Genomic DNA, 25,811 nt, shown 5'->3' on the forward strand with positions numbered 1-25,811 from the left:
TCCTCTGAGGTCAGAAACAGGACAGGGATGCTTACCCATGCCACTTTTATTCAATATAGTATTGGAAATCCTAGCCAGAGCAGTTAGGGAAGAAACAGGAGTAAAAGGAATTCACATTGGAAAGGAAGAAGTAAAATTGTCACTATTTGAAGATGACATGGTACTCTCTCTATATATAAATCTCTAAAAAATCCAGCAAGAAATTATTAGAACTAATAAATGAATTCAGTAAAATTGTAAGATACAAAATCAATATACAAAAAGCTGTTGTTTCTGTACACTAATAATAACCTATGAGGAAGAAAAATTAAAAAATAATTGCATCAAAAAGATTGAAACATCTAGAGATACACATAACCAAGGAGATCAAAGACCTGAAAACTATTAAGACACTGATGAGAGAAATTAAGACACGAATAAGTGGGAAGATAGTCTGTGCTCATGGATTGGGAGAATTAATATTTTTTAAATGTCCATGGTACTGAAAGGAATCTATGAATTCAAGTCCGATCTCTGTCAAAATTCCAGTGGGAGTTTTCGCAAAAATAGAAAACATAATTCTAAAATGCGTATGGAACCACAGAAGATCCCTAATAGCCAATGAAATCTTGTGAAAGAACAAACCTGGTAGCATGATGCTTCCTGATTTCAAGTTGTATTACAAAGCTGTAGTAATCAAAACAGTATGGTATTGACATGAAAAGATTAATAGAATTGAGAACCCAGAAGTAAACCCACACTTATGTGGTAAATTAATTTGATAGTCAAAAACATACAGTGGGGAAAGGACTGCTAAATGGTGTTCAGAAACCTGGACAGAGGGATCCCTGGGTGGCGCAGCGGTTTGGCGCCTGCCTTTGGCCCAGGGCGCGATCCTGGAGACCCGGGATCGGAACCCATGTCGGGCTCCCGGTGCATGGAGCCTGCTTCTCCCTCTGCCTGTGTCTCTGTCTCTCTCTCTCTCTCTCTCTCTGACTATCATAAAAAGAAACCTGGACAGACACATGTAAAAGAGTGAGACTGGAACACTGCCTTAGAACATAGAAAAAATTGAACTCAAGATGGGTTAAAGGCTTGAAAGTAAGATTGGAAACCATAAATATCCTAGGAGAAAACGTAGGTGGTGAGCTCCTTGACGTACCCTGGTGTGGATTTTTTTGTTTGATACCAAAAGCCAAAACAACAAAAGCAAAAATCAACAAGTAGGACATCAGACCAAAACATTTCCCTACAGCAAAGGAAACCATCAACAGAATGAAAAGTCAGCCTACCGAATGGGAGAAAATATTGCCAATTCATTTGTTGGGGTTGGGGTTGATACCCAAAATCTGTAAAGAACTACTATAACTCGGCATCTGGGTGTCTCAGTGGTTGAGCTTCTTTCTTTGACACAGGGCATGACCCCAGGGTCCTTGGATCGAGGCCCACGTTGGGCTTCCTGCAGGGAACCTGCTTCTCCCTCTGCCTGTTTCTTTGCCTTTCTCTCTCTCTCTCATGAATAAATAAATAAAATCTTTAAAAAAACCCTCACATAACGCAATTACAGAATAACTAGTTTGTTTTAAAAATGATCAGAGAAAAAGAAAATTAAAAATAAATACAAATGAGCAGAGAAAAAAATTAAATAAAAATGAGCAGAGGATCTGAATAGACATTTTTCAAAGAAGACCTACAGATGGCCAAACAGATATGTGAAAACATGAAAAATCAAGGAATGGAAATCAGTACTACAATGAAATATCACCACATACCTATTAGGATGGCTATTATCAAGAAGACAAGAAAGGGAAGCCTTATGTACTGTTGGTGGGAATGTAAGTTCATGTGGTCAGTATGGAAAAGAGTATGGAGGTTCCTTCAGAGGTTAAAAATAGAACTACCACATGATCCAGCAGTTCCACTTCCAGGTATTTATCTGAAGGAAAAAAAAAACACCAAAAAAGATATCTGTACTCTCATGCTCATTGCATTATTTACAGTAGCCAAGATATGGAAACAACCCAAGTATCCATACACAGATGAATGAGTAAAGAAAATGTGATACATATATTGGAATATTATTCATTTATTTAAAAAGAATGAGGGGTTCCTGGGTGTCTCAGTTAAGCGTCTACCTTCAGCTCAGGTCATTAATCCAGGATCATGAGATCCAGCCCCATGTTGGGCCCCCTGCTCAGCAGGGAGGCTGCTTCTACCTCTCCCTTTGCCTCTCCCCTCCCAGCTTATGTGCACATATGTATGCATGTGCGCACACACACGCTCTCTCAGATAAAAAAAAAATCTTGAAAAACTATAAAATCTTGCCATTTGTGATAACCTAGGTGGACTTTAAGAGCATTGTGCTAAGTGAAATAAGTTAGGAAAAGACAAATACCATATGGTCTCACTTATATGTAGAATCTAAGAAAGCCAAAAACATTAAAAAAAATGACAAAGCTCAAAGATAAAGAGATCAGATTCATGGTTGCCAGAGGCTGGATACTGGGGTTGTGTGCAATGTGGGTGAAGGGACTGAAAAGGTGCAAAATTTTAGCTTTAATTAGTCATGGGGACCCATGGCAACTGTAGTTAATACTTAATTGCTTATTTCAAAGTTGCTAAGTGGTTAAACCTTAAAACTTCATTTAACAAAAAATTTGTGGCGCGCCTGGCTGGCTCAGTCAGTGGAGCATGAGACTGTTGGTCTTTGGGTTGTAAATTCAAGCCCCATGTTGGGTGTAGAGATTACTTATTAATTCGTTTCATGACAGTATGTTTGCATAACTCCTAAATGAAGATTAAAAACACTTGGCACCACATTTGCGCTCTTGTCTGGGGCTACTATGTGTTCATGGGAATAGATCTAGCAACTTTCAGTATTTCCTAAGAACAAAGTCAGTGGACATTTCTTGACACTTCCCATTTGTCTGGACATTCTCTGACTTGTCTCTGTACTTTTAGCGGCTAGAGAAATAGAAACTGATATCTTTGTTTAGTTTTTCAGCTGCCTGAAGATACAGTGGAAACTGTTAGGAACAGCTACAGTTTAGGTAGACTGGCTGTCTGTGTGCATCTACCACCATATCTAATCAAAAACAAATTCCATAGACACTCTTAAAACTCAAAATAAAATGACAACCCAATTAAAAACTGGGCAAAAGACCTCAAATAGATATATCTTCAAAGAAGTACAAATGGGCAGACAGCAACTGAAATAATTCCTAACATCATTAGTCATCATCAGGTCATTCCATTTGACCCAATAATTCTATTGTATTCTTAGATATACAGCCAAATGAAAATATATGCCTTCTTATACACTTACACATGAATGATTACAGCAACATTAATATTCAAAAGATGAAAACAGCCCAAATGCCCATCAACTTATAAATGAGTAACAAAATTGTCATATATCCACACTATGGAATATTATTCAATCACAAAATGAAAAGAATGAAGTAAGGATATCTACATGAACAAACCCTGAAAACATCAATCACCTTAAGTGAAAGAAGCCAGTCAACTTAAGTCTATAGTTCTCATTCTTCTCTAAAACTTAAGAATTGTGGGTACAGACATCAGGAAAAGATCCTATTAACTTTCCATAATTTATATACTGCTAATAAATTTAGCACACTGCATCAGACATCAATGTTTTTTTTCATTTGGGCTTGAATATCAGTATATCAGGTACATTTTCCTTAGAGCCTGTGATATGGGATTATATTATTTTTTACTAATGTATAACTGACAAAGAACATATTTCAGGTATACAACATAATGGCTCAGTATATGTATATATTGCAAAATGTTCACCAAAGTCTAATTAACATTCATCACAATACATACTTACAAATTTTTTTGTAAGATTTTATTTTTAAGTAATCTCTACACCCAACATGGGGCTTGAATTTACAACCTGGGCCGAAGGCAGATGCTAAACCATTGAGCCACCCAGGGATCCCCTTCGTTTGAGTTTTTAATTCATGTATTTTACTTTAGTTCTTTTCAGTTTTCATTTCCCATTATCATGTTTATGGTAAAAAATCTTCTTTTTTTTTTTTTAGTTATAAAGTCATTTGTATATAAATATTGAGTTTCTTATGTGATTATATTTGCTTATGTTTTTTCTATTTGCTTAGAAAGTTCTTTACTCAGTAATCAGTTAAATGTCTGTATTTTCTGCTAATATTTATGGTCTTAGTGTTTACATTTAAGTAAGTAATTCATTTGGAGTTCATTTTGGTTTTTGGTCTGGAGTAAAGATCTGATTTTATTTTTTTTAACAAATAACCAATAATTTCCATGCCTTTTCTTGATTACCTTTCCTATTGCCTGATGGCATTTCATTTTGCATGTTTAAAAACTATTTTTGTCTTTATATTTTATTTAAATGTTTACTGCGTTCTGATATATAAACTTTTTTATTTTAGAATAAGGAGAGTTTGTCTTCTGTTATTACTGACCTCAACATAATAATGGAGCCCACCGAATATTCAGAATTAAGTGAATTTGTGTCTAGGTAAGATATTGTAAATTTTTATTTTTTTAGGGATTGTTTTCACTCTACAGTTTTAAATTTACCCTTTCTTTTTTTGATAAGTAAATATCAAAATGTCTCTGAAAGTATAACATTATAATGGCTTATATTTATTTCATATATATGGCTTATATATTAAGCCCATAGTCTCTATATCCTTTTTTCATTCAATGAAAATGTGTTACAGATTAACTGTGTGCATGGCATTAAAATGTGAGGAAGAACAGATAAAATCTTTGATACATGTGGAGTTTATAGCCTATTCACCTATTGGTGAAGTTGTAAGGTAAATAATGGTAGAAATCTAAAATTGTGGTTGTTCTCAGTACTGTTGAGAAGAGTTACATAATGTTATTGAAGCCTGCATCAGGAATCTGACTTTTGTGGAGAATACAGACAGCATCATTTCCTGAAAATTGAGCCAACATCTGAAAAATGTGTAGGTGTAAACTAACAAAGAGGTCCTCAACACAATAGTTGTATGTAGGCACTGTGCAAGGAGGGAGCATGCTGTCAGGGAGCAACTGACAGGAGGTGAGAGTGACTGGAGCAGGGTGCCAGCTGGGGCGTGCTCTGACATGAGGCCTGCCTAGTACGTGAGGCCCTAGGAGATGGAGCCCCAGAGTTTTCTGCCAATGGGTAGAAGTTAAAGCCTTGCGCTCAAGGAATGAGATTGCCTATGGAGAGAATAGAGAGAAATAGGGGACCGTGTGGAATTCTGACTGTACTGCTGAAGGAAGAGAGGGTCCAGTAGAGAAACTGGACTAGGAACAACCGTATGAGATGTGGGAGGAAAACCAGGAATGTGGTGTTGACGACTGATAACTGGAGTGGCAGTTTTTCTTCCACATCTTTGAAGATACTCCTTCCGTGTCTTCTGGATTACATAGGTCATGACAAGAAGTCTGCTGTAATTGTTAATTTTGTCTTTTGGGACTTGAAACCTTTTAATGTTTTTCCACAGTTTGTGTTATTTCTAGGGTGTGTTAGTGTGAAAATTCTAAACCACATCTTTTCAAATACTTCTTCTGTCCTGTTTTCTATTCTTCTGCAGTGCTCATTGCACATATATCAGGGCATTTAGTATATTGTCTCAGGGTTTGAATGCTTTGTTCTATTTCTTTTACTCTTTCTTTTTTCTTTGCATTTATTTCAGTTTGGATAATTTCTATTACTCTATCTTTGAGTTCACAGATTCTTTCCTTAGCTGAAGTCCCACCTGCCAGTGAGCCCATTGAAAGATTTCTTCACCTCTAATATCATGTTTTTAAAGATTTATTTATTTTTCATAAGAGACACAGAGAGAGGCAGAGACACAGGCAGAGGGATAAGCAGGCTCCTTCTGAGCCCAGTGTGGGACTGGATCCCTGAGCTTCAGGATCATGCCCTGAACCTAAGGCAGACAGACACTCAACCTCTGAGCCACCCAGGCATCCCACTGAGCCACCCAGGCGTCCCTAATGTTATGTTTTTAAGATTTTATTTTATTTATTCATGAGAGATAGAGGCAGAGAAACACAGGCAGAGGGAGAAGCAGGCTTCCTGCAGGGAGCCCGATGTAGAACTCGATTCCAGGTCTCCGAGATCATACCCTGGGCTGAAGGCAGACGCTCAGCCGCTGAGCCATCCAGGTGTCCCTCATTTAATTTTTAATTTCTCTCTACTGAAATTCCCCACTTGTTGATGCATTTGTACAACTTTTCCACTAAGTCTTTTAACATACTGATCATAGCTATTTTTTCTTTAGTGTTTCATTTTGGAAGTTTTCATATCTATGTAAAAATAATAGTATAAGTCACCTGTAGCTGCACACCTTCAACAATTATCAATATCTTACCAATCTTTTTTTTTTTTTTTTTTTTTTATTTATTTATGATAGTCACAGAGAGAGAGAGAGAGAGGCAGAGACACAGGCGGAGGGAGAAGCAGACTCCATGCACCGGGAGCCTGATGTGGGATTCGATCCCGGGTCTCCAGGATCGCGCCCTGGGCCAAAGGCAGGCGCCAAACCGCTGCGCCACCCAGGGATCCCCAATATCTTACCAATCTTATTTCATATCTTGGCACACACATTTTTAAAGTTTTAATTTTGAAATAATTATAGATTCACAGGAAGTTATTAAACATTTTTTTCAAGGAGATTCTACATATCCTTCATCGAGCCTCTGACAATGGTTATGTCTCATGTCATTAAAGTATATCCACACGTCCAGAAAATTGACATTAAAAAAAAAAGAAAATTGACATTAGTAAAACCCATAGAGCTTTTTCAGGTTTTACTATTTTTATAAACACTTATGTATGTGTGTGTGTTCTATGCAATTTTATCACTTCTGTAGCTTTGTAAATCCACCACCACATTCAAGATACAATACTGTTTCATATATCTTTGTACTAGATGCTTTTCCCTCCCTCATTTTTAAAATTATGGTAAAGTACATATAACTACCTTCTAACCATTTTTAAGGGTACAGTTCAGTAGTGTTAAATACATTCAGGATTTTTTTTTTTTTTTTAAGATTTTATTTATCTAAGAGAGCACAAGTGGGGAGAGAGAGAAGTGCTGAGCAGGAAGCCTGATGCAGAACTCGATCCCAGGATCCTCTGGGATCATGACCTGAAGGTAGACGATGAACCACCCAGGCACCCCCAGAATGTATTTAACTGTGTGTGCACCATGATCTATCTTCATAACCCTTTCATCTTGTAAAACTGAAACTCAATATGCATCAGTCACTTCCCATCTTCCTCTCCACTCAGCCCCTGGCACCTTCCATACTTTTTTTTGTCTTTTTGACTTTTGATCAAGGTTATTTTAATATCCCTGTCTGATAGTGCCAACGTCTGGGTCATCTTTGAAACTGATTCTGCTGAATCTGGGTTGTTTTTTTTTTTTTTCCTGAATTTTTGTATGTTATGATTTTTCTTTTCTTTCTTTCTTTCTTTCTTTCTTTTTTTTTTTTTTTAAGATTTTATTTACTGTTTCATGAGAGACACACAGAGAGAGGCTGAGACATAGACAGAGGAAGAAGCAGGCTCCCTGAGGGGAGCCTGATGTGGGACTTGATTCTGGAACTCCGGGATCATGACCTGAGTTGAAGGCAGATGCTCAACCACTGAGCCACCCAGGCATCTCTCTTTCTTTTTTTTTTTAATTGTATAATGGACATTATCTGTGGAAAACAGAGACTCAAGCAAATAGTGTTTATGTTGAGAAGTGGACACATTTCTTTTATCATGCTGTTAGTGTGAGGTTAATCAAAGGTTTTCAGCAGTTGAGCTGTGTTTGAGATTTTGATTGTTTTCCATTGTCTTCAGGCTCCATATCACCACAGGTTTCAAATTCTTCCAGCTGTGGATGCAAATTCAAGTTCACTTCTTCCTTATGCTTAGAATGGGGTTTTGGGAGCTGGAGTGTTCTCCTCGGTGTTCCAGGAGCTTTCTGCCTTTCTTTCTTTCTTTTTTTTTTTTTTAAGATTTTATTTATTCATTTATTTATTCAGACAGAGAGAGAGAGAGAGAGAGAGAGAGAGAGGCAGAGACACAGGCAAAGGGAGAAGCAGGTTCCATGCAGGGAGCCCAATGTGGGTCTTGATCCTGGGTCCCCAGGATCACACCCTGGGCTGAAGTTGGCACTAAATCGCTGAGCCACCTGGGCTGCCCTCTTTCTGCCTTTCTTAGGGGACCGTCTCTCCACACACTGGACGTTCCCCCAGTGGCAGTTGTAGATGCTTATTACTCGTGCCATGCTCACGGTAGGAATAATGGGACGTCTATATTTTCATGATCCACCACCACTCTGGGCTCCCCAGTGTTCCTGCTTCTCCTCCCAGTGTAGCCAAAGCCAGCCTGCATCTGGGCTTGGTCTTGGGCAGGAGAGAGTTCCTTGTCCCTCTCCTTGTGGGTAGCAGATGGATGCTTGGTATTAGTGTGGGACCCTGGGCCCGGTGGGTCTCCTGGCCCTCCCAGGGAACAGGTGGTCTCTGTCACTGCTCCTCTTCCTGAAGCAGTGGATCTTTGTCTTGGTAACAGGAGTGTTTTTTGTCCTTCTACCAGAGTCGGATGGGTTTGACTTGTGCTCCTCCCTTGGAAGCAAGGGATTTTTTTCTTCATCGCTTTGCTGCCTCTTTTTTAGTGGTTCAGGGATTTTGGTACCCATGAGAGAAGAGTTCTAGCCTCATTTGGTTCCCTAGCAGTGACTGATCACCTCTTCATTTCTGTGCCACGGACAGGACCCTGGTTTCTCTGGTGGTGTCCCTTTGTGCCTGGGGTTCCTATCTATTCCAAAATGACATGCTATCTCATACATGCCCCTAAGGTTTGCTGAAATAATAGCTAATTTCTTGCTACCTGTTTGTATGGGGGGGCTTCTATCCTCCCCTAAGTTTAGCCAAGAGTGAACAATTTGTGTCATGTCTTTCCTTTGAGGGAGAAAATTTTTATTTACTTGGTTGCTTTGTGACTTTGGGTCTCTAATGGACTCAAGAAAGGTTATGGTTTTATAGAATATTCAGATTGGCTTGATATTATGTGCTGATGGTCTTCTCTGAGGCTTTTTATATCCTAAGTAGAAGCGGAGCTCTTTATTGATTTTTTTTTTCCCTAATTCTCATTCCAGAATTTGGGACACACTATTCGTCTTCTGCATCTGTTTTACCCTTTACACTTTCTATTTCTTTGTATCTTTGTATTTATTCATGATTATTCAGATCTGTATTTCAGTTCAGAAATTATTTCTTTATGTTCTAATTTGCTTTTTAACTCCCATCCACTGAATTTTCATTTTCATGGGCAGTACTTGTCATTTGTAAAAGTTGTGTCTTTTAAAAATATTCCTTTTTTAAAAAAATACACTTTTAACAGTTTTTCCTATAATTATTCTAGATTATCTCCTTACATATATATTCCAGTAAAGCACAATTATTTATTCAAATTATGTCTCCTCTGCTATTCAGCCCATCTGTTGATCTTTCATCTCACTGCCAGGACTGGTCATTTCTCAGTTATTTTTTATGATTTACCTTCTCTCTCTTTTCAAAAATATTTAGGGACGCCTGGGTAGCTCAGTGGTTAAGCATCTGTCTTTGGCTCAGGGCGTGATCCTGGGGTCCTGGGATCGAGTCCCACATTGGGGTCCCTGCAGGGGTCTGCTTCTCTCTCTGCCTATGTTTCTGCCTCTCTCTCTCTGTGTCTTTCATGATAAATAAAATCTCTCTCTATATGTTCTGATGATTGTTGGTCTGTTCTTCGTCTGTATAGTTTTTATCTTTTCTGAATGGAATCACATGGTGTGTAAACTTTAAGACTGGCTTATTTCACTCAAGGTAATACCTTTGAGATTCATCTGTGTTTTTGCATGTACCAATAGGTTTTTCCTTTTTATTGCTCAATAGTAGTGTATTGTATGAGAATTGCACAGCTTATCCATTTACCCTTTGAGGGACATTGGGTTGTTTCCCGTTTTTTGTTATTATGAATAGAAGTGCTGTAAACATTTGTGCATAGTGCTTTGTGTGAATGTGAGTTTTCAGTTCTCTTAGGCAAGTATAGGCAAATTGGTTCACAGACCAGCTGCCTAATTTTTTAGAAGTTTTATTGGAATACAGTCGTGCCCATTTCTTTGTGTATTGTCTATAGTCACTTTGATGGTACAGTGGCAGAGTGAGATAATTATGACAGAGACCATGTAGCCAGCATGCCTGAAACATTTACTCTCTTACCTATTAGAGAACATTTATGGGCTTATATCAGATGAATACCTGGAAGTTAGATTCTTGGGTCATATGTAGGTGTACATTTTAAGTACATTAAGAAATGGCCAAGATGGTTTTCCAAAGGCTTGTGCCATTTTACATTCTTACCAGCAGTGTATGAGAGCTCTGCATGCTCTTGCAGCACATGGTATTTGTGTGTGCCTGAATCAAGCCATTCTAGTAGTATATCTCATTTTCCTAATAGTGTGAGCATCTTTACATGTGCTCAGTTGCCATCTGTTTCTCCTTAGGAAGTTCTTATTTAGTCTTCCACTCAGGGCTTCATTGGGTTTTTGGTTTTCTTACTATTGTTTTGAGAGTTCTTTATATATTCTCCATACAAGTCCTTTGTCATATATGTGATTTTCAGATATTTTCTCCCATTCTCTAGCTTATCTTTTGTTTTAAAAGATTTTTTTTTTTTAAAGATTTTATTGGTTTATTCTTGACACACACAGAGAGAGGCAGAGACACAGGCAGAGGGAGAAGCAGGCTCCCCTCAGGGAGCCTGATGTGAGACTCGATTGCAGGACCTCAGGATCATGACCTGAGCCAAAGGCAGGTGCTCAACCACTGAGCCACCCAGGTGTCCCTGTTTTAAAAGATTTATTTAATTATTTTAGAAAGAGAGCATGAGCGGGAGGAGGGACAGAGGGAGAGAGAATCTCAAGCACACTCTCCACTGAGCATGGAGCCTGATGTGGGGCTCAATCCCAGGACCCTGAGATCGTTACCTGAGCCTAAATCAAGAGTCATACACTTAACCCACTGAGCCACCCAGGGACCCCTGTCTTTTCATTTTCTTAACATTATCCTTCAAAGAGCAAAATTTTTTTATTTTAATAAGATTTTATATACTTTTGGTATGTCTGTCACTTTCATGTAACCTCAGGTTACGTTGTTTTGTTCTTCTGTTTTCCTTTCATATGTTTTCTGGATAATTTGAATATTTTTATTAGTTTTTTTTTTTTTTTTTTTTTTAAGTAAACTCTACCCCCAGCATGGGGCTTGAAGTCATGACCCCAACATCAAAACTCACATACTGTACTGACTGAACCAGCCAGGCATTCTTATTTGAATTTTTTTTTTTTTTAAGATTTTATTCATTTTTGAGAGAGAGAGAGAGGCAATGGCAGAGAGAGAAGCAGGCTCCAACAGAGCAGGGATCCTGATGGGGGGACTTGATTGATCCCACGACCCCAAGATCATGACCTGAGCCAATGGCAGTTGCTTAACCCACTAGGCCACCCAGGCACCTCTTTTTTTAAAAGATTACTTGAGGGTGTTTGCACAAATGGGGGGAGGGGCAAAGGGAGAGGGAGAAGTAGACTTCCTGCTGAGCAGAGAATCTAACACTGGGTTGGATCCCAGGACCCTGGGATCATGACCTGAGCTGAAGGCAGATCTTTATTGACTGAGCCACCTAGACACCTGTGACTGATTATTTTTAAATATTTTATAGTAATTGGTTTTTGCTATATTTTTTACATATTACTTATATATATTTCTTCTTCTGGGTCTCTGAATACATGAATATAAAACCTCTGGCATTGTCTCATGTCTCTGAGGCTCTGTTCTTTTTTTTCAATCTTTTTCTTATGTATTACTCAGATTGGCTGGTTTCTGTGTGCTTACCACCACAATGAGGATATTGAACAGTTCCATCAGCACAGAAATCATCCATATTCTCCCTTTATAGTCACAACCCACTCCCTACCCCCAGCAGAACCTGCTGTGATCATCACTAGGATTTTGCCTCTTAAAAATGTCAAATAAATGAAATTTCATAGACTGGCCTCTTAGCATAAAGTAAATGAATTGAGATTCATCCATCTTTTCATTTCTGAGTAGTATTTCATATACTGATACTAGCATGTTTATCCACCCATTGGAGGACATTTGGGCTATTTCCAGTTCTCAATGATTATAAATAGAACTGCTGTAAATATTCATTAGAGGTGTTTGTATGATGTAAGTTTTTCTCTTGGGTAAAAACCAGAAGTGGGATTGCTGGGTTATGTGATTGCCATGTTTAAATTTATGATAAACTGGCACATTGTTTACCAAAGTGACCATACCGTGTTGCATTCCCACCAGCAATATCTGAGAGTGAATATTAATATTTTAGTGAGTAATTAACTTCTGTATTCTTCTGATTTTAGACCTACTTAAACTTTAGAATCTTTATTCTACATTTCTCTTTATGTTTTGCATTATCCTTAAGAAAAAGACATTTGGCGTTATTTTACTCTTCTGACTATTCTAGTTCAAATTGAAATGTGTCACTGCCAAAATTCTGTGAAAGAAATCCATGACATCTGTTTAACATTTAGTGAAGTTTGGACTATGCTTGGGAAAAATAGATAAATTACAATCACTCTTTAAACTGTAAGAGCCAACACATACACAGTGTCTTTTGATAATGGAAAACTGTGTGCTGTAATAGTTTGTCCTTCATGGAGATGCGAATGGGGGTGAAGGGACTGCGACTCAGTACACTTTTAAATAAAGTTCTGTGTTTAATCAATGTAATAGGTCAGGCTCTCTGATTGTCTAGTGTCTGTAGTGTGTGTGTGTGTCTGTGTGTGTGTGTGTTTAAACTTGGAGTGTTGGTATTTTTAAGTTTTTTTCCTTGGCTACCTTCCTCATTCAGAGCTTATTTTTGCTTCCTTACCTGATGGAGATTAAAATATGTCACTTTGGCCTGTAAGCTGTAATGATGCAGCTGCTGCTTTTTATGGTTCTATATTCTTTGGAAAGTAATTTGTTCTCTCACATGTTAAAAAGGTATTAGTACCAGGGTAAAACTGAACACTTAATCTCCAGTTTTCCTGTCCAATAGATGCTTACGGAGCTGTGTATTAGCACCTACTTTTTGTTTTCTTCATTTTCCTTGTCTGTTTTTTTTTTTTTTTGTTGTTGTTGTTGTTGTTATTCCTCAGTTCCTGTTTCCTGATTTCTTGTGGATTATTTAAATATTATTTTACAATTGCATTTTAATTTTATTGACTGACTTTGGCCATATGTGGGTTGTCTGTACTATTGGCTGCCTCAGGATTTTGCAGCATGTATACCCTAACTCTCAGTGGTCTGGTTAGATTGAGTACAATCTGGAAGCTTTCAGCCACATACATCCCTTTCTCCCTTTCATCCATGCTAACTGTTGTGGTTTTCATAGGAATTATGTTCACACATACATGTTGAAAACCCATCACTAGTGCTTTTTCACTTTTGATCATCATACATAATTTTAAAAACTTAAGAGAAGACTAATAGTTTTGTTATATTTTCCCAGATTTTTACTGTTTCTTCTGCTATTCCTGATGGAGCCTTTTTAGAACACATTGCATTTATCATGGCTCTTTTCTCCTATATACTTAGTGTACATTTCTAAGAATAGTGATACTCCCTTACATTCACAGCACAGTAATTGACTTCATAAATTGACATTGATCCAATACTTTCATCTAATTTGCCATCTCTATTCCCATTTGTTAGTTGATCTGATGATGTCATATTTTGCATTTTCTTTTCCCTTTTCTTTCCCCTGATCCAATCTAGTGTCAAGTATTGCATTTAATTGTCATGACTTTATAGATTTCTTTAATTTGGAGCAACTCCAGAGCCTTACTTTGTTTCATTATTTTGCCATCTTTGCAAAATACAGTTCTTTTATCTTTCCTATCCCAAATTAGAATGTTGCTTATTTTGTCTTTGACTTTTTTTCACAATCAGTTGCTGTTATGTGTTTTCAAGCAAAATACTATACAGCTAATATTTTGTACTTCTCAGTTCTCTGCCCTTGTAGGTGGCAGTAATTTTCATTGAGTCATACCGTTGCTTGATTCTCCACTGTATCATCAGTGGTTTGGGTTTTGTTTTGTTTTGTTTTGTTTTGTTTTCCCTCTCTTGTAATAATAGGCAGTCTGTGGGCAAACACTTATGACCATGCAGATACTACTCTTCATTGAAATTTCTACCTAGATTTAGCCCCTAGTAATTCTTGTGTGATCACTCTTTGTTGTGATGGTTGCAAAATGGTGATATTTCAACTCTAGCTCTTCCTCCACTTATCTCAATAGATACTAAGCCTTGTGCTTAAGAAATAGATCTCCTTTCTCCCCTACATGTGTGTATGTGTACATGCCTATTTATTATAGTATGGTTTCATTATTTTTTAGAATATTTATAATTCCTTACTCTTCTTTATTAATTTTGGTGTTTAAATTATCTTAGACTTGACCAGTAGGAATGTCTTCAAACTGGCTCCTGAATCCATGTGATACTCCCTCATCATAGTTTTCTTTTTTTTTTTTTTTAAGATTTTATTTATTTATTCATGAGTGACAGAGAGAAAGGCAGAGGGAGGAGCAGGCTCCATGCAGGGAGCCCAACATGGGACTCGATCCCAGGTCTCCAGGATCACATCCTGGGCTGCAGGCGGCGCTAAACCACTGTGCCACTGGGGCTGCCCTAGTTTTCTTTTTTTTTTTTTTAAAGATTTTATTTGTTTATTCACGAGAGGCACAGAGAAAAGGCAGAGACACAGGCAGAGGGAGAAGCCGGCTCCCCACTGAGCAGGGAGCCTGATGTGGGACTTGATCCCAGCACTGTGGAATCATGTCCTGAGCCAAAGGCAGACACTCAACCACTGAGCCATGCAGGTGTCCCTTACCTTATCATAGTTTTGAGCACTTCCTTCTATTCTGGCAGAAAAAGATTTTCCAGGTTCAAAATATACCTCTCCTGCTCTAGTTTACAAATGTAAATATAAATAAATACATGTATATCAAATGCATATTATATGCTTTGTAGTGTATTAGCATCTAAGAATATAATGCTGAAAAAGATACATAGTTTTCTGACTTCTTTTTTTTTTAATTTTTATTTATTTATGATAGTCATCACACAGAGAGAGAGAGAGAGAGGCAGAGACACAGGCAGAGGGAGAAGCAGGCTCCATGCACTGGGAGCCCGACGTGGGATTTGATCCCGGATCTCCAGGATCGCGCCCTGGGCCAAAGGCAGGCGCCAAACCGCTGCGCCACCCAGGGATCCCTAGTTTTCTGACTTCTTGAAGCTGATAATCTAAACTAGTGAATGAGCAGAATTAATACCGGCTAGTAAATGTTGGTATAAGTGCCCTGGGAATGAAAGTGCATACCTGCTAAGTGGCAGAATTGCTGTATTGCTTGATATGTATCAGTGAACAGAACAAAACATTTCTGTCCACATAAACCTATTTTCTACTAGGAGAAACAGTAAACAAAACTAATATGTAAAGTAGGTAATACTTAGAGAAAAAGTAGTATGGGGAAACATAATGTAGGATAGGAGATAGGGAATGTGTAAGGTAAGGGAAAGGTATCTAATTTAGAAAGTAATTATTATTTACAAGATTTTTGCCCCATTCCCAAAGTTAAGAATAAAAATACTTCTGAGAGGGGCACCTGGGTGGCTTAGTGGTTGAGCATCTGCCTTTGGCTCAGTTCATGATCCTGGAGTCTTGGAATCGAGTCCCACATCACGCCCCCCCGTTCAGTGAGGAGCTTCCTTCTCTTTCTGCTTATGTCTCTGACTCTCTCTTTGTGTCTCTCATGAATAAACAAATCTTAAAAAAAAGTACTTTTGAGAAATAGTGGAACTTACTGGAATTGGAACAGTAGAGCTATTAGAACATTTGTGATTTAGGTTTCCTTTATAACATGGAGTGATTGCCAGTATTTGGGGAATGCCTCTCAGCAAAACTGAATCTACAAAACACTGTCCCTTGGGGCCACCCACTCTACATGGAATTACTTCAACTTACAGATTGCTTATTGTCTGGTATTACTTGTGGTACAGATTCCTAAACTCCTTCACTAAGTACACATGCCTACCACTATTTACAATATACTCAACTGATCTAGTTACAAAGATTCCTCAAGAATGAATTCTGTGTGTCAGAGCTGGATTTTTTGGGATTTTGTTTTGTTTTGTTTTTTTGGAAAAGCACTCCCTTCGGGGAAAAGAAGACAACACAGAAAATCATACAAAGCCATAACTGGAAGCGATTTGGAAAGAAACTACTCAGATTAGTCATTGTACAGGTACCATGAATGAACAGTACACACATGCTCATTTCTCATGAATCACATTTCAGTTTGGAGTTGTCATCCTAAGCTCACTAAGACTAGCTTCAAAGTGGCTTTAGAGCATCATTTGTTCAGTGATCATGAGCTGCCTCACAATGGTCACCATCACAGAAAAAGCACTATAGTATAACTCTATCTGCATGAAGACCAATTTGGTGAGGTCTCCCTGAAGAGCAGCCCCAGTGAGTTTATCACTTGCTAAGGGACCATTTGCCTGAATGACCAAGATTGGAAAAAATAAACCTCACTACGGCTATTTATATATTCTGGGGTAGTCCTTTTGCTCTGTACAAGAGCCAGCATTTTACATTTGATATACATCTGTGCTTTGTGAAAGGTTAAAATAAATGCATGGGAGCCTATTTTAATAGGTTTTATTAGTTGAGTATGGTAAGGCCAACAGATGTGAAGATAGTTGCCGTCGAAAAGATAGTTTGTTACAGTTCCCAACAAGAGGAAGAGCACACCATCTCACCTTGGGCCCCAGGGAGAAGCACTGGCATTGGTCTGGAGGCAGAGGGAGATGGGGATTATGATAGTGGTTTTTGAGGGAAGGAATAGGTGAGGCAAGGTGAATAGGCTTACACTTAACTAGTTTGAATAATTTCAGGAGGCTCTGGGGCATAGGGGATGTCTCTGGTTGTCTTGTACCTGATACTGGGTAATTAGGGCAGGTAGATGGCCACCAGAATTTGGGGAGCTTGATAAAGGTGGTGTTGGGGTGTGGACTGGTTGCATCGTGTTTGAAAAGCATACTTGAGGTGCCTCTGTGGCTTGGTTGAATGGCTGACTCTTGGTTTTGACTCAGGTTTTGATCTCTTGGTAGTAAGTTCAAGACCCATGTTGGGCTCCACACTGGGCACTGGGCGTGGAGCCTATCTTAAAAAAGAAAAGAAAAGCATGCTCACACCTTGTAACCTTGACAGGGATGGTTCCTCCAGGGTCCTTAAGGCTTCATATGTTAAAGTATCAGAATACAGAAACCACATGGTCAATACAGAGCCCTTTTTGAGTCTTTTTAAAATTCAAGGCATGGATTATCAGTGAAACTGATAGAGTAAGTAAGTACATTTGAAGATTCTCTCCTCCATGAAAGCAACAAGAAAACTGGCCAGAGGTGTCAGAATCAAATTGTTCAGAACATTAGAAAGGAACTGAAGTCTAGCAGCAATCCAGGGAGCATTTATTTAGGAAAAATAGCAGAACCTTGGTAAGTGGTTTCTTCAATGCCCTGTTTCCAATAGTCCCTTACCAGCTCTGTGGTAGCCTGTAATCATGGTGTAACCAGCAAGCCTGTGAGCCACCAGAGGGAGCAGGAGCAGAATAGTTGAGATTACTTCAAAGACTCCTTCCCTTTTATGATATTAAGATATGTTCCCTCTCTCCCTACTCTGTGGAGAGGTTTAATCAAGAAAGGATGATGTACTTTGTCAAACACTTTCTCTGTATCTATTGAGAGGATAATATGGTTCTTATCCTTTCTATACTGATGTGTTATATCCTGTTGATTTGTGGACGTTGAACCACCCTTGTAGCCCTGGAATAAATTCCACTTGGTCATGGTGAATAATGCTTTTAATGTACTATAGGTTCCTATTAGCTAGTACCGTGGTAAGAATTTTTGCATCCATATTCAGCAGGGATATTGGTCTGTAATTTTCGTTTTTGGTGGGATCTTTGTCTGGTTTGGGGATCAAGGTAATGTTAGCCTCATAGAGTTTGGAAGTTTTCCTTCCATTTCTATATTTGAAACAGCTTCAGAAGAATAAGTATTAGTTCTTTAAATGTTTGGTAGAATTCTCCGGGGAAGGAAACACTTGACAAAACAAAAGGACAACTGACAGAATGGAAGAAGTTATTTCCAAATGACATATCAGATAGAGGGTTAGTATCCAAAATCTATAAAGAGCTTACCAAACTCAATACCCAAAGAACAAATAATCCAATCAAGAAATGGGCAGAAGACATGAACAGACATTTCTCCAAAGAAGACCTACAAATGGCCAACAGACACATGAAAAAATGTTTCACGTCACTTGTCATGAGGGAAATACAAATCAAAACCACTGTGAGATACCACCTGACAGTAGTTGGAATGGCTAAAATTAACCAATCAGGAAACACAGGTGTTGGCAATGATGTCGAGAAAGGGGGACCTGGGTACACTGTTGATGGGCATACAAACTGGTGCAGCCACTCTGGAAAACAGTGTGGAGGGTCCTCAAAATGTTGAAAATAAAGCTACCCTAACCCAGCAATTGCACTACTGGATATTTACGCCAAAGATACAAGTGTAATGATCCAAAGGGGTACCTGTACCCCATAGTTAATAGCATCTATGTCCACAAAAGCCAAACTATGGAAAGAATCCAGATGTCCTTCGACAGATGAATGGGTAAAGAAGATGTGATACACACACACACACACACACACACACACACACAATGGAATACTGCTTAGCCATCAAAATAATGAAATCTTGCCATTTGCAACCAGTGGATGGAACTAGAGGATATTATGCTGAGCAAAATAAGTCAATCAGAAAAGACAGTTATTGTATGATCTCACTCGTGTGGAATCTAAGAAAGAAACAAAACAGGATCATAGGGGAAGAGAGGAGAAAATAAGACAATCAGAAGGAGACAAACCATAAGAGATTCTTAATCGTAGGAAACAAAGTGAGGGTCACTGGAGGGGAGTGTGGTGGGGGGATGGGGTAACCAGGTGAGGGGCATGAAGGAGGGCACGTGATGGGATGAGCATTAGGTGTTATATAAGACTGATGAATCGCTGAACTCTGCCTCTGAAACTAATACTACATTATATGTTAAGTAATTAAATTTGAATAAAATCAAAACAAAAACTAAGACTCCTTCCCAGTGAACTATTATTTGACCTGTTTTACTTAGTTCTCTGAAAGAGCTCACTTGCCAGACTCTATTTACTGGACCTGATGTAGAGCTCATCCAGTGCAAAAGACTTTTCTTTGGGAGCATTTGTTGAAGATATTTTGAAGCAGTTTTATTTATTTTTTATTTTTTTAAAGGTTTATTTATTTATGATAGAGAGAGAGAGAGAGAGAGGCAGGCAGAGACACAGGAGGAGGGAGAAGCAGGCTCCATGCCGGGAGCCCGACATGGGACTTGATCCCGGGACTCCAGGATCGCGCCCTGGGCCAAAGGCAGGTGCTAAACCGTTGAAGCAGTTTTAAACTTTATGGCTGCCTGAGGTGGAGCATTAACAGTTGGGGGAATTAATAGGTTAAGTAAAAATCTTAAAAGGAAAAGCTAGAGAATGGGATCACCATAAGGACTTTGAAACTTCTGATATATTCCTGAGAATCTGGAACATCAGTGTGTTCCCTATATCGACCTAGGGAGCCTGACCTAGGACTTGATCCCAGGTCTCCAGGATCACTCCCTGGGCTGAAGGTGGCGCTAAACTGCTGAGCCCCCCAGGCTGCCCGTAACTCAAAGTCTTACGGAGAAATAAAGAACACTGGTTAAACAGGTAAATTACAAATATAATATTAATGTACTTTTGATTTATAACCCCACTTTTTTCCTATATGATTTAAAAACAAATCCATAGGGGCAGCCCGGGTAGCTCAGCAGTTTAACGCTGCCTTCAGCCCAGGGCCTGATCCTGGAGCCCTGGGATTGAGTCCCATGTTGGGCTCCCTGCATGGAGCCTGCTTCTCCCTCTGCCTATGTCTCTGCCTCTCTGTCTCTGTGTCTCTCATGAATAAATACAATCTTTAAAAAAAAAAAGACTTTGAGTTACTATGCAGTATTCTCTCATTGTAGCCTGAAGGATTTCTTTAGCATTTCTTGTAGGTCAGGTATATTAATCATGAAGTCCCTCAGCTTTTTGATACCGGGAATGTCTTGATTTATCCTTCATTCCTAAATGGTAGTTTTGCCAGACATAGAAATTTTGGTTAACTCTTTTTCTTTTAGCACTTTGTCATCCCAATGTCTCTGTCCTTCATGGTTGTTGATGATAAATCAGCAATTAATTTTACTCATGATTCCTTATCTGATGAGTTACGTCTTGTCATTCTGAGGATTCTCTGCTGAAATATGTCCAACCCTTTAGTGAATTTTTCATATCATTTTTGGCAATTTTTGGCTCTAAGATTTTTGTTTCCTTTTTCTAATGTCTCTTAATTAATATTCCTTGTCATACATATTATTCTGTTGGTTTCCTTGAGTTCTGTGAACATATTGAGGACATGTTGACTTAAAGTCTGTGTAGTGGGATGCTTGGGTGGCTCAGCAGTTTAGTGCCTGCCTTCGGCCCAGGGAGTGATCCTGGAGTCTCTGGGTCGAGTCCCACATCTGGCTCCCTGCATGGAGCCTGCTTCTCCCTCTGCCTCTCTCTCTCTGTGTCTCTCGTGAATAAATAAAATCTTTAATAATAATAATAATAATAAAGTCTGTGTAGTAGTTCCATTTGTTCGTGTTTCCTCGAGGACAGTTTCTTTTAACTTTTTTTCTTCTTGTAGCTGTGTCATTTTATTGCAAGCTTAAATTTTTTGTGGTTGTTGAATGTGGACATTTTGAATATTCACACACACACACATGAAAAAACCAAAAGCAAAAATATTTTCTCTCTGGTCTCTGCATTCTGGCTGTGTGTTGGGACATTGCTTTTGCACTTAGTGAGGCCTTTCCACACTCTGTCTTTGCCTTGATTCCCTGTTTGTCTTGAGCTTAAAGACCAGCCAGACATGAAAGTGTGTGGTTGTCTCAGGTCTTTCCTGAGTATACTTCCTGCCCTGTATATTCGTGTGGTTTTCCAGTTCCTCTTTATTCTTTATTTTCTAAAGATTCTCACTCTACACCATTTCCTCCCTTGGCTTTCAGCGTGTCTGTTGTTTCTCTTATTGTTATTTTGTGCCAGTTGGCACTGGCTTCTTCATTTGACTCTCAGTATCTTTGAGAAATGTCCTCTGCAAGGTTATGTGTTGAGGAAAGTTATGAGTTATGTGGAGAATTGTCAGGCCCCTTCCATTAGTCTTCAGGGACCCTACAGACCAATCCAAACAAACAGAACTCAATTGGGAACACAAAAGAAACACAGTTCTTTGGGAACAAGGTCCAGTGTGCTGTGGCCAAGATGAGGTTCCACAGAGAAAGGAGGATGCTCGGGTTGTAGATATGGTTAGCATAAGCTAGAACACTACAGCCTTTCCTTCTGGTTACGTGTGTGTGCTGCGTTGCTATAAACATTTTACTGTCTTCCCAATTTCCCATAATTGTGATTCTGACCGCTATGTGGGGATTTTTGGTGTTACTGGGGAAGGACTGTCCTCACAGTCTCTACTTTGCCATTTTTGCAGTTGTCCTTGTCAACACAGTTTTATTCAGACCCACATCCTGGCTCACTCTTATGGTCGATAGTTTAAGGGCTGTTATAGTTTATGGGCTATTGTGGTTTGCCCCTCTCATATACGGCCGTGAGGCCTCTCTGAATTCTGGGCAGTATTCTGCTGTGTATTTCAGTTCTTGGTATTTTTGCTTCATTGTTTCTGGTCAGTTTTGTGTGAGGGCCACTCAGTACTGATCTCAGGACTTCATACACAGATGTAAAGGATCCCTTTCTATGTTCCTTCTCCCTGATTTTCCCCACTCTGTGCTTGGGATCACTTAGTAGAGGGTGGGAAAAGTTAACAAAGCATCTTGCTGTGTTTGCAGGAGCCATTCTGGTGGAGGGTGGGGACGGCATCTCCTCTTGTCTTGGTTTTGCTTGGTGTCAGGTCGGGCAAGTAGACACATCCTCTTTCCACAGTCTCCCAGCTGCAGCATTCCATCAGGAGGTGACAATTCTGCTTCTTTGCTGGCTTTTGCTTCTTGTCAGCAGTGCCAGTTGGCTGGTTGGGAGGAAGGGGAACCCCTTGGGTGTTAGGGTTCTGTTCTGCATGCCCACACTCCCACCACCACTTCAAAAATTTTATTCCCTAATTTTTGAAAACTTTTGCCATTAAGTAATAAATCATGGAGGAAACTTAAAACATTATGTTCAGTGGATTAAATTGCTTGATTTTGAATGTTGGATTTTTTTTTAAACTAAGGTTTAGTTGGCATATAACACTGTCTTCATTTTATGTGTAGAGCATAATGGTTCAACATATAATATATTGTAAAATCACTACAGTAAGTCTGATTAACATCAACACCACAATTTGTTTTTCTGAAGTTCTCTGAATTGTTTATACTTTGAGCAACTTTTAAATAAGTATATAATATGGTAATATTAACTATAGTCACCATGCTGAATATTACATCCCCATGACTCATTTATTTTTCTAAATGCATGTTTGTACCTTTTGATCACCTTCACTCATTTTGTCCGCTCCCCACTCCTCCCTCTGGCAACCACCAATCTTAGTCTCTGTATCTGTTTGTTTCTTTAAGATCTCACATGTAATTGATATTATGTGATATTTGTCTTTGTGTGATTTTATTTCACTTTAACAGAATGCCTTCAGGGTCCCATTATGTTGTTGCAAATGACAGGATTGCCTTCTTACTTACGGCTGAATAATTTTCCATTGTGTTTATTATATACCAGAATTTCTTTATCTGTCCATTCATTGATAGGCAGTTATGTTGTTTCCATGTCTTGGCTATTGTATGTAATGTTGCCAGTGGACTTGGAGGTGCAGATACCTTTTTGAGTTAGTGTATTCATTTATCTTAGATACCCGGAAGTGGAATTGCTGGACCATGTGGTACTTCTTATTTTAATTTTTTGAGGAACCTCCATACTTTTTTCCACAGTACAGCAATGTATATTCCTATAAATTGCCCCAGTTTGTGTTATTCCACCAACAGTGCATGAGGATTCTTTTTTCCACATCCTCGCCAACACCTGTTGTTTCTTGTCTTTTTGATACTGTTCTGATAGGTACACGGTGATCTCTCGTGGTTTTGATTTCCATTTTTCCAAATGTGATGTTGAGCCTTTATTCATTTGTCTGCTGGCCGTTTGTGTATCTTCTCTGGAAAAATGTCTATTCAGATCCTCTGCGTATTTTGTAATCTGATTGTAGTTTTTTGCTATTGAGTTTTATGAGTTCCTTTTATTCTTTTTTTTGTGTGTGGGGGGGAGGTGCAAAAAGATGGTTTTATTAAAGCACAGTGATAGGACCCTTGGGCAGAAAGAACTGTACTGGGATTGTGAGGAGCTATTCAAAATTTGAGTTCTTTGTATATTTTGGTTATCTATTCTTTATCAGATACATGTTTTGCCAATATGTTTTCCCTTCAATAGGTTGCCTTTTCATTGTATGGTTGATTTCCTTTGCTGTGCAGAAGTTTTTTAGTTTGATATGATCCTTGTTTTGGTTTTGGTTTTGTTGCCTTAGCTTTTGGTGTTAAACCCAAAAATGCATCACCAACAGCACTGTACCTCCTTTACTCGTTTTATACGACCCCTGTTGGCTAGAGGGAATAATCTTTCCTTGAGACCTCTTTCCTCTCCTCTCCTCTCCTCACCCTCGCCCTCGCCCTCGCCCTCGCCCTCGCCCTCGCCCTCCAACCTTTGGCAGTTCTGAGTCACAGTCTGCTGTGGCATCCAGATTGGGATATACAGGAGGCAAAAGTAAACCCCAAGGAACTTATCACCCAATCCTCCCTTAATTCCTGAAGTTTCTTACCCATTCCTGTCCTCCTTTGTCCACATTTCAGAGTCTTCCGATATTTGCTTTGTGTGTTAATGGCCATGTTTCTAACTTCTAATTGGAATGTTCAGGTGGAGTGTGCTACTCCATCATGACTAGTATGGGAACTCAACTCCCACAATCATTTATTGAATGAATGGATAAGTGAATAAGCTCATTTTGCCTACAAATTGCTTATTTTGTGGGTGTCAATAAAACAATAGGTAGAGTATTAAGAGCATCGAGATAAATTCCATGGGAGCTCACAGAAAATAGGAATGAAATTATTTCTAGCTATTTTGAAATAGGACATGGTGTGGGGGTGAGGTCATTGTTCAGACAATAATCTCTGACACCAACTGGAATGTCCTGTAATTCAATTCAGTCTTGACACCAATTACTCAGATTTAGTGCAGACCTGCAGGTTAATGACAAAGTCCTGAACAAGACTGCCCGTTTCAGATGCCATACACAAGCATCAGGGACCATCTGTACTTCCCACAACCCACTCAGATTTGCTAGTTTGTCAGAGGGACTGAGAAAACTCACTGAGAGTATTATAGTAAAGATTATCATTTTATTGTAAAAGCTATACCCAGGAATAGGCAGATGGAAGCAGTCTGTAAGTCAAGATATGGGGCAGGTTGAGTGGGTTGGAGAAGGAAAAACCTAGAGGTTCTAGGCCCTCTCCCTGTGGAATCTGAGCATATCAGCCTCCTGGCACATCAGCATGTTCACCAACCAGAAAGCTCCACTGAGCTTTATTGTGCAGAATTTTTGTTCAGTTTTCATTACAGTGGCATAGTTGATGGGATGATTGGCCCGGTGATGAAACTACTCCAGCCCCCTGTCCTTTCTGGAGGTCTGGTTGGCCCAAATTTCAAACCTGCTAAGCATGTGGTTAGTCTTTGTGGTGGCCAGCCCCCATCCTGAGGCTATCTAGGGGCCACCAGGTGTCACCTTATTAACATAAGAGATACATACTTGTCACTAAGGAATTCCAAGTGTTTTGGAAGCTCTATGCCCGAAACAAGGGATATAGACCAGAGATAGTCTTTATTTATTTATTTTAAGCTTTTATTTATTTATTCATCAGAGACACGGAGAGATAGAGACACAGGCAGAGGGAGAAGCAGGCCTCCCGAAAGGAGCCCAACATGGGACTTGATCCCAGATCCCAGGATCATGCCCCAACCCAAAGGCAGATGCTCAACCACTGAGCCACCCAGGCATCCCTAGTCTTTAATTATATACCATGGTCATCAAATAGAATTCAAGGACAATGTGGTATTTGAGTGATATCTTAAAAGATGAATAGGATTTAAACATTTTAAGATGGGGCAAATGGCATTTCAGACTGAGAAATTAGAATTAGCAACCACACAGGGGCACATACTCAAGATTTCAAAATACAGAAATATATCAAGTACTTTTTTTAGCTTTAGGGTATATAAAAACAAGATTAAAAATGCCAGGATGAAGCATTCATTTAAGATATTTATGAATCCTAGAATCTTCTATTCCTACAGAGCAGAAGAAAGAAGAGATCTATTGATGTTTTTCCGAAGCCTACGCTTTTTTGTGGAGTGGTGTGACTATCGTAAGCACACATTTCAACACTTGAAGGTGAGTTTGAAGTTTTTACATTTAAATATATTTGAAAAGTGAAGCTAGTTTAAATTTAAACATATCCAAAAAGTGAAGCTGGTATTAATTTGGGGATTTAACGTAACATT

The 25,811-nt window shown here is 39.0% G+C and overlaps 1 protein-coding gene across 3 annotated transcripts in view; it reads left to right on the forward strand.

Moving 5' to 3' along the window:
• Positions 1-25,811, forward strand: part of CENPP (centromere protein P) — a 230,132-nt gene that overhangs the window by 27,864 nt on the left and 176,457 nt on the right. For all 3 annotated transcript variants that reach the window (XM_072760568.1, XM_025984399.2, XM_025984398.2), the window contains exons 4-5: positions 4,416-4,504; positions 25,605-25,701. In XM_072760568.1, coding sequence (XP_072616669.1) covers positions 4,416-4,504; positions 25,605-25,701 — 186 coding nt within the window. The remainder of the gene's footprint in view (positions 1-4,415; positions 4,505-25,604; positions 25,702-25,811) is intronic.

This window comes from Vulpes vulpes, chromosome 1 (genome assembly GCF_048418805.1).
Source record: "Vulpes vulpes isolate BD-2025 chromosome 1, VulVul3, whole genome shotgun sequence".
In the NCBI taxonomy this organism is placed as follows: domain Eukaryota; kingdom Metazoa; phylum Chordata; class Mammalia; order Carnivora; family Canidae; genus Vulpes; species Vulpes vulpes.